Source organism: Oncorhynchus mykiss, chromosome 10, assembly GCF_013265735.2.
Source record: "Oncorhynchus mykiss isolate Arlee chromosome 10, USDA_OmykA_1.1, whole genome shotgun sequence".
Classification (NCBI taxonomy): domain Eukaryota; kingdom Metazoa; phylum Chordata; class Actinopteri; order Salmoniformes; family Salmonidae; genus Oncorhynchus; species Oncorhynchus mykiss.
Genome location: NC_048574.1, coordinates 69,417,891 through 69,434,736, shown reverse-complemented (window position 1 = coordinate 69,434,736; position 16,846 = coordinate 69,417,891). Strand labels below are relative to the sequence as shown.

The window sequence follows — 16,846 nt, the reverse complement described above, 5'->3', positions numbered from 1 at the left end:
CGGGCAAACAGGCCCAACCCCCACTCTTACACTCGCCCAAGCCAATGGCATGTACCAGATGCTCAGCAGGCTCTGCTCACACTTACTGGCCTGAGGCCAAACCACGACCAACAACATTGTACACTTTATGGAACAAAAAGCCTTCACTATATCATCCTGGAATATCCAAGGCCTGAGGTCATCTGCCTTTGACCTAAAGAGCAGGAACCCGGACTTCACCAAAGAAATCGGTAATACAGACATTGTCATCCTGCAAGAAACCTGTTATAGAGGAGACGGACCCACTGGTTGCCCTCTAGGTTGCAGAGAGCTGGTAGTCCCATCCACCAAACTACCAGGTGTGAAACAGGGAAGGGACTATGCTAATTTGGTACAGAGCAGACCTAACTCACTCCATTAAATTAATCAAAACAGGAACATTTTACATTTGTGTCACGAGTCCAACCGAGCACAATTAGACCCAACCAAATCACGAGAAAACAAAAAGATAATTACTTGACACATTGGAAAGAAGAAAGAATTAACAAAAAAACAAGAGCAAACTAGAATGCTATTTGGCCCTAAACAGAGAGTACACAGTGGCAGAATACCTGACCACTGTGACTGACCCAAACTTAAGGAAAGCTTTGACTATGTACAGACTTAGTGAGCATAGCCTTGCTATTGAGAAAGGCCACCTTAGACAGACATGGATCTCAAGAGAAGACAGGCTATGTGCACACTGCCCACAAAATGAGGTGGAAACTGAGCTGCACTTCCTAACCTCCTGCCCAATGTATGACCATATTAGAGACACATATTTCCCTCAGATTACACAGATCCACAAAAGATTCGAAAACAAATCCAATTTTGATAAACTCCCATGTCTACTGGGTGAAATTCCACAGTGTGCCATCACAGCAGCAAGATTTGTGACCTGTTGCCACAAGAAAAGGGCAACCAGTGAAGAACAAACACCATTGTAAATACAACCCATATTTATGCTTATTTATTTTCCCTTGTGTACTTTAACCATTTGCACATTGTCACAACACTGTGTATATATATATATATATATATATATATATATATATATATATATATATATATATATATATATATAATATGACATTTGCAATGTCTTTATTGTTTTGAAACTTCTGTATGTGTAATGTTTACTGTTAATTTTTATTGTTTATTTCACTTTTATATATTATCTACCTCATTTGCTTTGGCAATGTTAACACGTTTCCCATGCCAATAAAGCCCCTTGAATTGAATTGAATTGAGATGGAGAGAGATACAGAGAGAAAGAGATGGGGAGAGAGAGCTGGAGAGAGAGACATAGAGAGAAAGAGATGGTGAGAGAGAGACAGAGAGAGATGGAGAGAGAGACAGAGAAAAAGATGGGGAGAGAGAGAGAGCGAAAGATGGGGAGAGAGAGAGAGAAAGATGGGGAGAGAGAGAGAGAGAGAGAGAGATGGAAAGAGAGAGGGGGGTAGAGAGAGAGGGAGGTAGAGAGAGAGACAGAGAGAAAGGGAGAGAGAGAGGGAAAGAGAGAGAGAGACGGAGAGAGAGACAGAGAGAGGGAGATGGAGAGAGAGACAGAGAGAGAGATGGAGAGAGAGACAGAGAGAAAGAGTTGGGGAGAGAGAGACAGAGAGAGACAGAGAAAGGTGGGGAGAGAGAGAGAGAGAGATGGAAAGAGAGAGGTAGGTAGAGAGAGATGGAAAGAGAGAGGGAGGTAGAGAGAGAGATGGAAAGAGAGAGGTAGGTAGAGAGAGATGGAAAGAGAGAGGGAGGTAGAGAGAGACAGAGAGAGGGAGGTAGAGAGAGACAGAGAGGGAGGTAGAGAGAGACGTAGAGAGAGACAGAGAGAAAGGGAGAGAGTGAGACAGAGAGAGCGAGAGAGAGAGAGAGAGAGACAGAGAGAGGGAGAGAGACAGAGAGGGGGAGGTAGAGAGAGACAGAGAGGGAGGTAGAGAGACAGAGAAGGAGGTAGAGAGACAGAGAGGGAGGTAGAGAGAGACAGAGAGGGAGGTAGAGAGACAGAGAGGGAGGTAGAGAGACAGAGAGAAAGGGAGAGGGAGAGAGAGACAGACAGAGAGAGGGAGGGAGAGAGAGACAGAGAGGGAGGTAGAGAGAGACAGAGAGGGAGGTAGAGAGAGACAGAGGGAGGTAGAGAGAGACAGAGGGAGGTAGAGAGAGACAGAGAGGGAGGTAGAGAGAGAGAGAGAAAGGGAGAGAGAGAGAGACAGAGAGAGAGAGACAGAGAGAGAGGGGGAGAGAGGGAGAGATAGAGACAGAGAGAGAGGGGGGAGAGAGACAGAGATAGAGACAGGGAGAAAGAGAGAGAGAGACACCTGTCAAACATGTAGGCATGTTTGTGTGTGTGTGCTCTTGTTCTTAAAGAGTCAACCATTTAAAACGTAGTAGAATTCATTCAACCAGAAGACCTTGATGGGAATGTGTTGTGTCTCAACCAGCCAAGTACCAGAGACCCACCTTCCCTGCTATGTAGAGCATGTGTGTGTCTGGGTCGTAGAAAGGGAAGAGCACCCCAGACGAACCATCTAGGTCCTCCTGTAACAAAGGCACATCTAGGTCCTCCTGTAGACACACACACACACACACACACACACACACACGATTACTTAATCAACTAAACTTGTTAAAACTCAAGGCAAGAACATCTTATAACTTCAATAAGAATGGAGGTTTCATTAAAGTGGAGGTAACATGAACATGTCTCCCAGTACAGAATTAAAAAGATTGACTGTTGAAAACCCCCTAATCCGTGTTGCAGTCATAATCTCCCCGCCCCCTCAGATACACACACACACCAACATACAGTGGTTGTTTTCAAATAAAATACTGGTTGTTGTGCCACAAACACATGCAGGGAGGAATCAGATGATAAATGACATAACCAAAACAGATACTATTTGTGTTTGGGGCTTTTGCATGAAAGCATCCCACAGGATTTCTATTTGGAGATACACCCATTTGGCAGCAGAGGGAGCCGTTTGTTTGATCACAATAAGATGAAGTCATCACTAATTGACACTGATCTAAGGTCAGTTTTGAATTTGCCCCCCTGAATTGGGGAAGCAAGCTGTTCCTAGCACGGTTCCTCAGGGTCAGCCTCTACCAAAGTACGATGAAGTTGCTCCTACACACTGCTCTAAGGTCAGTTTTACATATCCTTAATGGTTGATATCAGCGATTGTGGGTGAGACAGCAAATCCTAGCAGTGTGGTTATGTGCCTGGTCTCAGAGGGCCATCTGTCAACATGTAAACTGACCCTAGATTTGTGCCTAAGGGCAGCCTCTATCAGTAGTGTGGTTGTGTACCTACCTGGTCCCAGAGGGCCATCTGTCAACATGTAAACTGACCCTAGATCTGTGCCTAAGGGCAGCCTCTATCAGTAGTGTGGTTGTGTACCTGGTCCCAGAGGGCCATCTGTCTGTGGTTCCAGCGGGAGCTGCCGGTGGACAGCAGCATCTTGAGGTTCCCCAGGAACAGCACCTTGCTGGCTTTGTGGTTCTTACAGTTGGCCTCCTGAAAAACACAGCAGGAAACAAACAAATCAAAAAACTAAAAAAGTCTATGACAAGAGGTTTATTTCTAAATGTTTTATTGAGTCTATATTTAACCAGATTGGTCAGAGATGAAATGATGATTTGAAGAAACATGGTGGATAGATAACCCTACAGAGTTGTTTTAACTAATGTATTCACATTGCATCACAGTATGTGAGATGTTATGGGTGTCATGCTCCTGGGGTTTCAGTAGTTTCAGAAGTAAACAGTCTATTGGCGTCTGTATAAACATGATATTTTAAACGTCAGCACATCGTGTCTGCACAAATAGGTCTTTGCAACATCACTGTGTCACTATCTGCACATTGCCACGTCAGCTGGTTTGAGGGGCGGAGAGGAGAGTGAGAACAGAGAGAACATGAGTCATGGGGTGGCTGGGTGGGTGCAGATCCCAGGGGTCTATGGGGCGGCCGATGGGGAGGTGTCAGTTTTGGCTGTGTGGTGCTGGAGGGGCGTGGAAGGGCACAGGACAAGGAGAGAAGGAGAATCCTAAGCACCGTGTTGATATAAATAGTAATTATATCACTGTTACCGAGGACAATAGCATTACGACAAAAAAAATGTAATACTTGAATACAACTACAGACAAACACACAAACCCAGCAGCCCCACCCGTACAGACCTGTAGCAGGTTCCCAGTGCGTGGCTCTAGAACCCTGATCTTCTTGTCCTTGCAGGACGTGGCCAGCCTGCTGCCATCGGTATTGAAGGACATGGAGAGCACCACGTCAGTGTGGTGGCTGATGGTCCGCACCGGGTTCTTTATCACCGCCTCAGGGCTGTCCAGGTTCCAGATCATCACCTGAGGAAGGACACACACACGCATGTTATGAAATCAGATACTGAAAGTACAAACAGATTGACAAAGGATTTTCAATTCTGTAACTCGACAGTCGAGCAGGGTGTGTGTGTGGGGTCCCGGGTGGCGCAGCAGTCTAAGGCACTGCATCTCAATGATTGAGGCGTCACTACAGACCCTGGTTTGATTCCAGGCTGTATCACAACCGGCCATGATTGGGAGTCCCATAGGGTGGTGCACAATTGGACCAGTGTCGTCCAGGTTAGGGTTTGGCAGGGGTATGCCGCCATTGTAAATAATAATTTGTTCTTAACTGACTTGCCTAGTTAAATAAAGGTAAAATGTGTGTGTTTTAGTTTGTTTCCACCTAGGGCTGTGGCGGTCATGAAATTTTGTCAGCCGGTGATTGTGAAGCAAATAACTTCCGGTGTCACGGTAATTAACATAAACACATTTAGGATCTCCTGTCTTCTACACATAGAGCCACTAATAGAGACTTTACATTTTAAAAAGTCTAACAAATCCATGTAATATAGCCTACACCACCATATGAAGAAAATATAGTATATTTCAGAAGAACAGAATAGCATACTCTGAGTTGTCCTTATGTTAGGCCCTGATCTGGCTATGCCATATGGCTGTGGGCTACACTAGTTCATTCAGCAGACAAGATTTTATTTGAATACGGTGGCATTATTTTATAGTATGAAGAATACAATTGAACATAGCTGAATAAAACAAAAAGGATATTTTCTCCAAACGATTTGAGGGAGTGCGCACATGGGGCTATTCTGTGTTGAGAGGTTAAAAAAGAAATAGGTTATTTATGTCATATGTGATACAAATTTTGGGATATATGTTTAGATGTTCAAAACATTCTAAGGCTGCATGATGCGACTAACGATGATTTGAATAAAGTCACATGAAAGGCATGAGCTCTGCTTTGTTTTTTTTGCGCAGGCTGTACACACTTCATCAGTCTCTCATTCACAATTTGACAAGCACTTGATAATGCCTCGAATCCATGCCTTTTACCACCAGTGGCCTTTGTGCACTTGGGCTGAATATAATAATTATAATTTCCTCCTCCCAGCTGCGTGCCGAAGCACCTCTCACTCACATGGCTCTCCGTCACGTGATTGGGGTTTTTCTCACAGGCTACAAGTGAAGACTGACACATTGTGGACGCAACTGCGAGTGTCCTTATCCAATTCAGAGGTGCATATTGAAGATACTGGAAGAACTGTCCAAATGTACTTTTTGTCAGCCAACACGATGAGTAGACCTAAAGAACAGCAAAAGCACTAGCCTATGTCAATCTACTATCCCCCATAGTACATAAGTTGACCTATTCTAAATATTCCAAACATAGTCTGGGACAGTTGTGGGATGTGATAGATCCCAAATTAATACAACAACTAGCATCAAAAAAACTGTTTTAAGCAATGAGCCTGATGCAACAGATGATAACGTTTAGCTTAAAAAGTTGATAAACGATTAAACTATTTCTTCACATTAGAAGCACAGCAACGCACACACGGCAGTAGGCTGTAAGCGCAAATGTTCCATGAGCATGAAAACCCCATTCTCAAAAGTGACCACAAATGTGATTATGCATGTAATGCTTTTATTATAAAGGTGCATTTTCTATGGTGAAAAGTGGATTAATGAGCTTCATTTTAAGAAGTTATTTGGCCACTTCAGTTGTGATACAAACCTTATCAAAAACATATAGGTCTATGGGCTAGGCTACATGAGGTGTGATACTAACCTTATCAAAACATATAGGTCTATGGGCTAGGCTACATGAGGTGTGATACAAACCTTATCAAAACATATAGGTCTATGGGCTAGGCTACATGAGGTGTGATACAAACCTTATCAAAACATATAGGTCTATGGGCTAGGCTACATGAGGTGTGATACAAACCTTATCAAAACATATAGGTCTATGGGCTAGGCTACATGAGGTGTGATACAAACCATATCAAAACATATAGGTCTATGGGCTAGGCTACATGAGGTGTGATACAAACCTTATCAAAACATATAGGCCTATGGGCTAGGCTACATGAGGTGTGATACAAACCTTATCAAAACATATAGGTCTATGGGCTAGGCTACATGAGGTGTGATACTAACCTTATCAAAACATATAGGTCTATGGGCTAGACTACATAAGGTGTGATACAAACCTTATCAAAACATATAGGTCTATGGGCTAGGCTACATGAGGTGTGATACAAACCTTATCAAAACATATAGGTCTATGGGCTAGGCTACATGAGGTGTGATACAAACCTTATCAAAACATATAGGTCTATGGGCTAGACTACATGAGGTGTGATACAAACCTTATCAAAACATATAGGTCTATGGGCTAGGCTACATGAGGTGTGATACAAACCTTATCAAAACATATAGGTCTATGGGCTAGACTACATGAGGTGTGATACAAACCTTATCAAAACATATAGGTCTATGTGCTAGACTACATGAGGTGTGATACAAACCTTATCAAAACATATAGGCCTATGGGCTAGGCTACATGAGGTGTGATACAAACCTTATCAAAACATATAGGCCTATGGGCTAGGCTACATGAGGTGTGATACAAACCTTATCAAAACATATAGGCCTATGGGCTAGGCTACATGAGGTGTGATACAAACCTTATCAAAACATATAGGCCTATGGGCTAGGCTACATGAGGTGTGATACAAACCTTATCAAAACATATAGGCCTATGGGCTAGGCTACATGAGGTGTGATACTAACCTTATCAAAACATATAGGCCTATGGGCTAGACTACATGAGGTGTGATACAAACCTTATCAAAACATATAGGTCTATGGGCTAGGCTACATGAGGTGTGATACTAACCTTATCAAAACATATAGGCCTATGGGCTAGGCTACATGAGGTGTGATACTAACCTTATCAAAACATATAGGCCTATGGGCTAGGCTACATGAGGTGTGATACAAACCTTATCAAAACATATAGGCCTATGGGCTAGGCTACATGAGGTGTGATACTAACCTTATCAAAACATATAGGTCTATGGGCTAGGCTACATGAGGTGTGATACTAACCTTATCAAAACATATAGGTCTATGGGCTAGGCTACATGAGGTGTGATACAAACCTTATCAAAACATATAGGTCTATGGGCTAGGCTACATGAGGTGTGATACTAACCTTATCAAAACATATAGGCCTATGGGCTAGGCTACATGAGGTGTGATACTAACCTTATCAAAACATATAGGTCTATGGGCTAGGCTACATGAGGTGTGATACTAACCTTATCAAAACATATAGGTCTATGGGCTAGGCTACATGAGGTGTGATACTAACCTTATCAAAACATATAGGTCTATGGGCTAGGCTACATGAGGTGTGATACAAACCTTATCAAAACATATAGGTCTATGGGCTAGACTACATGAGGTGTGATACTAACCTTATCAAAACATATAGGTCTATGGGCTAGGCTACATGAGGTGTGATACAAACCTTATCAAAACATATAGGTCTATGGGCTAGGCTACATGAGGTGTGATACAAACCTTATCAAAACATATAGGTCTATGGGCTAGACTACATGAGGTGTGATACAAACCTTATCAAAACATATAGGTCTATGGGCTAGGCTACATGAGGTGTGATACTAACCTTATCAAAACATATAGGTCTATGGGCTAGGCTACATGAGGTGTGATACAAACCTTATCAAAACATATAGGTCTATGGGCTAGGCTACATGAGGTGTGATACAAACCTTATCAAAACATATAGGCCTATGGGCTAGGCTACATGAGGTGTGATACAAACCTTATCAAAACATATAGGTCTATGGGCTAGGCTACATGAGGTGTGATACTAACCTTATCAAAACATATAGGTCTATGGGCTAGGCTACATGAGGTGTGATACAAACCTTATCAAAACATATAGGTCTATGGGCTAGGCTACATGAGGTGTGATACTAACCTTATCAAAACATATAGGTCTATGGGCTAGGCTACATGAGGTGTGATACTAACCTTATCAAAACATATAGGTCTATGGGCTAGGCTACATGAGGTGTGATACAAACCTTATCAAAACATATAGGTCTATGGGCTAGGCTACATGAGGTGTGATACAAACCTTATCAAAACATATAGGTCTATGGGCTAGGCTACATGAGGTGTGATACTAACCTTATCAAAACATATAGGTCTATGGGCTAGGCTACATGAGGTGTGATACTAACCTTATCAAAACATATAGGTCTATGGGCTAGGCTACATGAGGTGTGATACTAACCTTATCAAAACATATAGGTCTATGGGCTAGGCTACATGAGGTGTGATACAAACCTTATCAAAACATATAGGTCTATGGGCTAGGCTACATGAGGTGTGCGATTAGGATTTTAAAAAGTTGCAAAAAAAAAGCTTGTGCTGTTTCTTGCCTTACGCTGGGCATCATTGGCAAGTGATAGGCTAATATTGTCACCCATCACACTACTGATTTAATCTTGTCTTTACCTGTCCCGGAAAAAAATATGTCATCGATGCACTTAAGTAGCGAATGGAGGACGCTTTTCCCGTGGTTAATTGTCATGCCAGACAGGTAGGCTATACTCCTGTTGTAAAGAGAAGCAATGTGCTTAATATTAGGAAAGTTGAGAAATAAATATAGTAGGTGTCACGTCCTGGCCATAGAAAGCCTTTATTTGCTATGGTGAAGTAGTTCAGGGCACGACTGTGGGGTGTTCTAGTTTATTATTTCTATGTGTAGTCTAGTTTTTGTATTTCTATGTTAGATGGTATGGTTCCCAATCAGAGGCAGCTGTCTATCGTTGTCTCTGATTGGGGATCATATTTAGGTAACCTTTTCCCACCTGTTGTTTGTGGGATCTTGTTTTTGTATTGTTGCTTTTGAGCCCTACAAGGCTGTATGTTTGTGTCTTTTTATTGTTTTGTTGCTGGTTCACATTTAAAATAAATATGATGAACCCAAATCAGCGTGCGCCTTGGTCTACCCATTATGACGATCGTTACAGTAGGCCTAGCCTATAGAAATCTGATGGGATCCTCCTCTATTAGATAGAGGCCATCACTCTGTTTTCTCACGCAATTGCATAGCCTATGGAAATGTTGTGCAACATGAGCTCATGGGCTTTCATGAAGTGTTTGATTAGATTTTCGATAACATTTGCATTGATGTCTGAGTGATTAGATGGACAATAGAGTGCTGAGTACCATCAGCAGCATCAGAGCTTGGAGAAGCCTAATTACCATGACTAAAAAGGTCACATGGAATTTGACAGCCGTCATGACTCGTGATCGCCGGTGTGGTGTTAAAACGGTCACCGTAACAGCCCTATTTCCAACACATTTTACTTGCATTCTTATACTGTAAATTCCTACATGGGAGTCTAATATTCAAGTACTGAGGAGCTCAACAGATTGCCAAGGAATCTTTAAAGGTCAACAAAGAGCAATGTTCATGTGAGGCAGATAGACAGTGATCGATTTGGGTTCCGGTCCAAGGCACTGCATCTCAGTTCTAGAGGCGTCACTACAGACCCTGGTTCGATTTCAGGCTGTATCATAACCAGGCGTGATAGGGAGTCCCATAGGGTGGCGCACAATTGGCCAAGCGTCGTTAGGGTTTGGCTGGGGTAGGCCATCATTGTAAATAATAATTTGTTCTTAACAGACTTGCCTAGTTAAATAAAGCTTAACTAAAATAAAAATGGTGATGCATACTGTTGCACTTTGCCAAGCAGATTAAGCTGCAGTAGAATGTGGTGACCCGTTTGGCTGCATTTCAACATTGATAGATTATTCCTGCCAAAGCTATTTCCAGGTTAGCTCTCACTATTCTGTATATGTGCGATATATTACATTGAGTGTGTCTGAGTATCTGTATGCAAGTGTGTGTGAGCAGGAGTAGCTGTGAGGGTATATGGGTCTGAGTGTGTGTGTGAGCAGGAGTAGCTGTGAGGGTATATGGGTCTGAGTGTGTGTGTGAGCAGGAGTAGCTGTGAGGGTATATGGGTCTGAGTGTGTGTGTGTGACTTTACAATGATTCAAATGGATTTGTCATTTTTTTGTCAACGATCTACACAAAATACTTGAATGTCAAAGTGGAAGAAAAATTCGAACATTTTATTTTATTAATGGAAAATAAAACACAAATATATTTTGATTAGACAAGTATTCAACCCCCTGAATCACCTTTGGCAGCGATTACATCTGTGAGTCTTTCTGGGTAAGTCTCTAAGAGCTTTACACACCTGGATCGTACAATATTTCCCTATTATTCTTTTAAAAACTCTTCAAGCTCTGTCAAGTTGGTTGTTAATCAATGCTAGACAGCCATTTTCAAGTCTTGCCATAGATTTTCAAGCCAATTGAAGTCAAAACTGTAACTAGGTCACTCAAGAACATTCAATGTTGTCTTAGTAAACTCCAGTGTATAGTTGGCCTTGCGTTTAGGTTATTGTCCTGCTGAAACTTGTATTAGCTCTATCCCCTTTTCTGTTTATCGAAACAAATTCCCTTGCCGATGACAAGCATACCCACAACATGCAGCCACCACTATGCTTGAAAGTATGAAGAGTGGTACTCAGTAATGTGTTGTCTTTGATTTTCTCCAAACATAATGCTTTAATTCAGGACAAAAAGTTAATTTCCTTGCCACATTTTTTGCAATATTACTTTAGTGCCTTGTTGCAAACAGAATGCATGTTTTGGAATAGTTTTATTCTGTACAGGGTTCCTTCTTTTCACTCTGTCATTTAGGTTAGTGTTGTTGATCCATCCTCAGTTTTCTCCTATCACAGCCATTTAACTGGTTGAAATCTCTGAGCGGGTTCCTTCTTTTCACTCTGTCATTTAGGTTAGTGTTGTTGATCCATCCTCAGTTTTCTCCTATCACAGCCATTTAACTGGTTGAAATCTCTGAGCGGTTTCCTTCCTCTCCGTCAACTGAGTTAGGAAGGACACCTGTATCTTTGTAGTGATTGGGTGTATTGATACACCATCCAAAGTACCAATAGGTTCCCTTTTTTGCGAGGCATTGAAAAACCTTCCTGGTTTTTGAATACTTATTGAGGCAAGACATTTCAGCTTTTCATTTTTAATTCATTTGTAAAAATGTCTAAAAACACAATTCCACTTTGACATTATGGGGTATTGTGTGTAGATCAGTGACACAAAATCTCCATTGAATCCATTTTAAATTCAGGCTGTAACACAATAAAATTTGAAAAAAGTCAAGGGGTGTGAATACTTTCTGAAGGCACTGTATACATGGGCTTGTGTATCTGAGGGTTAGTGTGTGTGTGTTACCTGGTAGTCATAGCCAGTGCTGAAGAGCACATTGTTAGCAGTAGGGTGCCACTCGATGAGGCCCACCCTACGGCTGTGACCCTGCAGCTCCTTCCACGGCACCGTCAGGTTCTTCAGCACACCATGGGGAGGGATGTCCCACACCTTCACCTGTTAGAGCAACACACACACACACACACACACACACACACACACACACACACACACACACACACACATAAAAAGTTACATACACACACTTCAAAGCTAACCATTGACTAGAGCCAACTCAGAGAGCCAAACTGAAAGGTGAGGAATTTGAGACTGACCAGCAGCTAATTCATAACACACAAAGAAGAGTTGTAAGTCTCAAACATGTTACAGGTGGTAGTACAGGTCAGGACTTCAGACAGCTATTACCTAGGCCCTCCAGTTATCTTTGACTGTTTAAAAGATGTTGCTCTAACCCCAGTTGGCTACTTAGTCAGTGGTATGAAATGAATGGAAAAGTGATTTTGTGTGTGTGTGTGTACACTACTGACCGTGGAGTCCTCCGAGCAGGATGCTATACAGAAGTCGTTGAAGGGGTTCCATTTGATGTCCAGTACGTTACCTCTGTGGCCTGACACTTTGGGGTGAAGGGGGTCCACCTTCCCTGTCTGAATAACACAGACGGGGGGGGGCAATAGAACATTACATCAGGCCTCACACTCCTGCCCTGAAGTCAGTGTGTGTTTGCAAGATTCCTAGGAGCCATGGGTTCAGGAGAAAGTGGAGCTAGAGTCTGAGGTTTGATCTTATTCATCATTACATCAGGTAGAAATGTGTAGGCAGGATACAGACTATACATAAACATATGAGGACTAGGACTAAAGGTAAACAGGGGAAATCGCAAGATAAAATTAATATTCATTACTCAAAGAAACCGGTCAACAAATATCCAGTATTCAAAGTCAGGGACAGAATTCGTCCAGGTAAACATGATGTAATCGGCAGACCAGCCTAGAAAGAACCAAGTCTGACTCCTCTTTACAAGTCAGGACAGGCAGCCTACCTCAGCATACTGAATGACAACCTCACTACAGAGCTAACCAGCAAGTCTATGCAAGGCGGCATAGCAAGCCCTTCACCTACCTGAAGACAATTGAGCAATAGGCAATGACAGCAAGGAATAGTTTACGAATAATTAACTTCAATACCCTAGCTGGCTAACATGATGGCAAAGGTGGTACATAAAGAAGTCATTTAAGAAAGAGTGTGAAAACAGTTTTAAAAGCCAACCGTATTGATGTGTTTTATTCTTTAGATGTCTGTCTACTCAGACACTTCCTGAAGATCTAGACATAATCTATCAAGATCAGCAACTTATGACAGAGGTGAGCATGTTGAGCAATGCTGGGGCGTGTTCACTATTCACCATTGTTTTAACACAACATGTCTCTATTACACAATCCTTATGGTCTCAATCTGATTTGCATCAGACAATTCAAGAAGTTTAAGAATGCAGTAATCCAGGCCTGTTTTAGCACCCTTACTAATGAGTCTGAAAAGAACCACTCACAGGTCTGTTGTGACAGGTGACTGACACAACACGCATACACACACTGCATGACAGCATTGGTGTCCAGGAGGAGCATGGTGTGTGTGTGTGTGTGTGTGTGTGTGTAGGCAAGGTGTGTTTGGGATAGGGGGGTGAGCCCTGAAACTACATGAATGACTCAGTCTAAGAACATGCTGTCAGAGAGAGATGGGTCATACATGTATTAGATTATAGGGACCAAACAGTGTGTGTGTGTGCGTGCCTGTGTGTGTGTCGGGGTAGGGGAGGGCGTCTCTGAGACAAGCCATAGTTTCAACTCCTTGCGACGGGTGGAGGGGGACATAGGTGAGTTATGTCATTCCTGAGTCCCTATGTAACTCCTGTCTGAGCCAAGAAGAGGCGTATGATAAATTCAGAGAGAGACCCCTTCAAGAAGAAAGAGGGGAAAAAGAAGGGAGAAGACAGGAAAAAAGGAAGAGGGAAAAGAGGGAGCGGTGGGTCGAGAGCCTTTCTGATGAATCACTGCAAGGTCTTTGATAAATGAAAGCCTGTAAATTCAGCTGGTGTTCAGGTGAAGAGGTCTGGAGGTGCTATAGCCGTGCAGGGAGTTGAAAGAGAAAGCCAAGTTCAGTGGAGAGATCAACACAATGCCTCCACTGATAAGAGGCTACACATAATAAAGGACATCTTTGTATACGTCATTTACGAGTCAGATTGATTTTTGATATCTAGACAGCAAAGGGAAGGAGGGAGAAAGAGTTTGTGGAGGGGTAACAAAATAAAGATGACAGGTGTTTTAGGAGGGAAAGTTATGGGTTAGACGGTTTAACTTTCCCTGCATTTTCTTTCTGCCTTTTTTTGCCGGTCTTTGGCTGGGGCGCTGTTTGAAGTGAACCCCCCCCAAAACATCAGCCTTAGCAACAGACTACAGAGGGCTTGGAGGGATACCTCAACATGAAAAGTCAAAGCTAAAAACAGACATTTTAGGTAATATAACGCAGCAGGGCATCTCAAACAATATGCCCAGAATCTATCAAATGTGAAGACCCTCAAATACTCACTAATTCACCAACAATGACATCACCCTGTAGGTAGAAGTTACCCCTAACTACTGATATTCTGATCCCAGACCTACGGTTAAGAAAAACTTCTACCTCGACAAGAGAGAGATTTCACATTTATTTCTCAAAAAAAGCAAAGGTGGGCGGAGACTCACGTGATGGACAGAGAGGACCAGGAAGGCTCCGCCTCCGGCGCACTCTGTGATGACGGCAATGAAACGCGGGTTGACGGCGCAGAAGTGGTTGTCGTGGACGCTCCGCGTGATGGGCACGCCATCGTAGCAGTTCTCCTTGGTGGCGGCCTTACCGAACACGTGGCGGAACTTGGAGCTGCGATACTGAGGACGCCATGTCATCTAGGATGGAGAGAGCAAGAGAAAATGTAGAATCCTGTTTTTTGGATCAACATCATACCTCACTACACAAACACATTAGGCAGAGCGGAAGACAAGGCAGAGGAAGAGAGAAGTAGGAAGAGAGAGATGGAGGAGGGGAGGGAGAGAGAGGAAGAATGGTCAATGAAGGAGAATTGCCAGTTTCTCAAAGTTAATTTAATGGTGCCTTTAATGGTGTCTTTAACAAGGTTTTCGATTGATATACGCCTTAACGAGACAGCACTTCAGCCCAATCTTACCAGAGTGTGAGAGATCCATCTATGTCAACCAGACATAAAAAAACATCTCCGAAAAGCAGGCCACCACATAACAGTTATTAGAATCAAAATGGCAAGCTGCCCACTCCAATTGACATTCTACACGGTGACAGGATAGATGGACCTTTTGTAAAGCTGCACCCTAACACTGTCAAACACCACGGGGGATTGGAACCATTCAGTAAAGTGAAGAGCAAGATAATCACTATTAGACCTCCCCCAAACCGTAAGCCTCTTGTTAGTCCATCCGCCTCTCTGCAGCCTGCACTTCAGGATCCTATCCATTAGGGAAAACGTTTTAAAACGGTTTTCAACGGGAAGCTAAAGAGAGTGTTTCTTATTGGACCAGGTAGTCCCTCCCTGTTTCCGTCTGTTTTAGTGCCTGTTAAAGCCAACCTAGTACTCCAGCTAGTGGATAAGTCATCTATGTGCTAGAATAAGTGCCTGTGTGGAAGAACGTCTGGGACCCAGCCTGGCTAGCCAACATGTCTGTCTGCCTGCCTACTGCTGCATGGTCATTATTTATGAATTAGAGGAGAGGCTGGTGGACCTGAGGTTACAGTACAGTAACAGTACAGGACCAAAACTGTGAGCAGGATGAAGCTGCCCCTATAGACGCTGATCTTAGGTCAGTGTTTCTCTCAAATGGTCAAGGTTAGGGTATGATGAGTGTAAACCGAAAGGTCGCTGGTTCGAAACCTGAGCTGACTAGGTGAGAAACCTGCTGGCGTGCCCGTGAGCAAGGCACTTAACCCTAATTGCTCTGGATAAGATCATCTGCTAAATTACTCAAATGTAAATAGGAGTAGTATGTAGTGGCTCCTCAAACACTGATCTAAGGTCAGTTTAACATTTTTATTTCCAATGGTTAAAGTTAAAGGTTTGCTGAGGGTAAACTGATCCTAGATCTGTGCCTAAAGGAAACCGCTATCTGGAGCCCAAAGGATATGGGCTGTTGTGTCACCTGGAAATGACCTATGGCTTAATGACATCATCCCTCTCTGTGTTTGGATGGAAGTGAGTTTTTTCTGGCGATGCAGATGGTGTCAGTAAAAATATGGCAACGAGGAAGACAGAGTGACATCATTGTGGGGGGGGGAGAGGTAAAAATAAAACACTGGGAGCCAGGCAGGCCAGTGGTTGGTTGGTGCGGGTGTGGCTTTAGTGGTGGTGGTTGGTTGGCCTCAACAGAAGCAGAGAGGGGGAGAGAGGGGGAGAGAGAGAGAGATGGGCAAGAGAGGGAAAGAAGGTGAGAGAGAAAGAAAGAAAGAAAAGAGAGGGGGAGAGAGAGAGAGAAGGAAAGAGAGAGGGGGGAAAGAGAGATAGAGAAAAAGAAAGCGAGAAACAGGGAATAAGATTTCCCATCCTTCAGCTCGCCTCAGTCTCTGTTTACGCGTGGCCCTATCGTCTTCTACCCCCGGGTGAGCGTTGAGAGCGCTGTGCGGTCACGCCCGAATGTTCTCTACCTGACGAGAGCTTCGTTAACCTTTTCAGGTGAGTGAATGAACCCAACCAGCCGTGGGACACAGATGGCTCACACTGATAATGCCATATCCCTGCAGCTGCACTGCCAACAGCTAGCTTCCTAGGTGAACTACACTAGTGGAAATAATGCATTGAGACTGCTGACAAATGTTTGTACCTCAAATGAACAAAAGCCAACACACAATCCCAAACAGTGAAATATCTCAATGCATGTCAAGACAGAAAGCAGGAATGTGTCTACCAGGTCCTATGTGTATATTTACACAAACACCACAACGGTCCTATCAGACTGGTCCTATCTTCTCTCCGCTCTTGCTCTGAGCAACATCTGTGTCCTCAAAAGAAAGAGAAAGCAACAGCCATATCCCATCCCTGTCAGTAGCAGTCAGAGACAG

General features: G+C 43.2%; 1 protein-coding gene across 5 annotated transcripts in view; it reads right to left on the bottom strand.

Moving 5' to 3' along the window:
* LOC110497353 (coronin-2A) overlaps positions 1 to 16,846 on the bottom strand; it is a 58,463-nt gene that overhangs the window by 14,159 nt on the left and 27,458 nt on the right. For all 5 annotated transcript variants that reach the window (XM_036933719.1, XM_036933717.1, XM_036933720.1 and 2 more), the window contains exons 2-7: positions 14,470 to 14,670; positions 12,256 to 12,372; positions 11,735 to 11,884; positions 4,205 to 4,384; positions 3,425 to 3,541; positions 2,485 to 2,589 (exon numbers count right to left, since the gene is read on the bottom strand). In XM_036933719.1, the coding sequence (XP_036789614.1) occupies positions 2,485 to 2,589; positions 3,425 to 3,541; positions 4,205 to 4,384; positions 11,735 to 11,884; positions 12,256 to 12,372; positions 14,470 to 14,670 (870 nt within the window). The remainder of the gene's footprint in view (positions 1 to 2,484; positions 2,590 to 3,424; positions 3,542 to 4,204; positions 4,385 to 11,734; positions 11,885 to 12,255; positions 12,373 to 14,469; positions 14,671 to 16,846) is intronic.